The sequence below is a fragment of the Galeopterus variegatus genome, unplaced genomic scaffold (genome assembly GCF_000696425.1).
Source record: "Galeopterus variegatus unplaced genomic scaffold, G_variegatus-3.0.2 Scaffold13959, whole genome shotgun sequence".
Lineage (NCBI taxonomy): Eukaryota > Metazoa > Chordata > Mammalia > Dermoptera > Cynocephalidae > Galeopterus > Galeopterus variegatus.
In genome coordinates, this window is record NW_007740070.1 from 10,502 (window position 1) to 11,171 (window position 670).

Consider the following 670-nt stretch of genomic DNA (forward strand, 5'->3'; position numbering starts at 1 on the left):
CTTTAAAAAAAAAAAAAAAAAGAAATAGCAAGAGTCACGCGCCCGTGTCTTACACACTTTTTCCCCTCTCAGGCTCAGTTTCCCCACCTGTAAGATGGGTGTGTTCACAGCACCAAGCCTCTCTGGGGGGTACCAGGTTTGGGGGCACCCAGGCCTAGCCAGCACCCTCCCAAGCCATGGTCTCCTCAGGTCTTGCAGAACCTGGTGCACTGCGCTGATCTCAGCAACCCCACCAAGCCGCTGTCTCTGTACCGCCAGTGGACGGACCGCATCATGGCTGAGTTCTTTCAGCAGGGCGACCGCGAGCGTGATTCGGGCCTGGACGTCAGCCCCATGTGCGACAAGCATACAGCCTCGGTGGAGAAGTCCCAGGTCCATGGGCAACTGGGCCGAGCTGGCAGGCACTGGGGGTGGAGGAGGGAGAGGAGGGACTGAGCCAACCCCACAAGCCCTGGCTTGACCCTGGCTGGCCAGCAGCAGGGTGTGGTCTAAGGGTGTGGTCTGTGCTGGGCTGTGCTGAGTTAGGCCTAGGACCCATTATCTCTGGGCTGAAGGGAGAGGGAGCCGCATTCCTTGGGTTTGGAAACATCTGTTGTGGGTGACTTGGGGGACCCTGGAGGGGCTCCCAGTCTGGGAGACATGTACATCCAGCCCTGTGGGGTCAAGGCTG

General features: G+C 59.4%; 1 protein-coding gene across 1 annotated transcript in view; it reads left to right on the plus strand.

Moving 5' to 3' along the window:
- The window catches only part of PDE4C (phosphodiesterase 4C, cAMP-specific), an 8,469-nt gene that overhangs the window by 6,153 nt on the left and 1,646 nt on the right, over window positions 1-670 (plus strand). Inside the window, exon 8 of the mRNA XM_008563547.1 lies at window positions 190-372. Coding sequence (XP_008561769.1) covers window positions 190-372 — 183 coding nt within the window. The remainder of the gene's footprint in view (window positions 1-189; window positions 373-670) is intronic.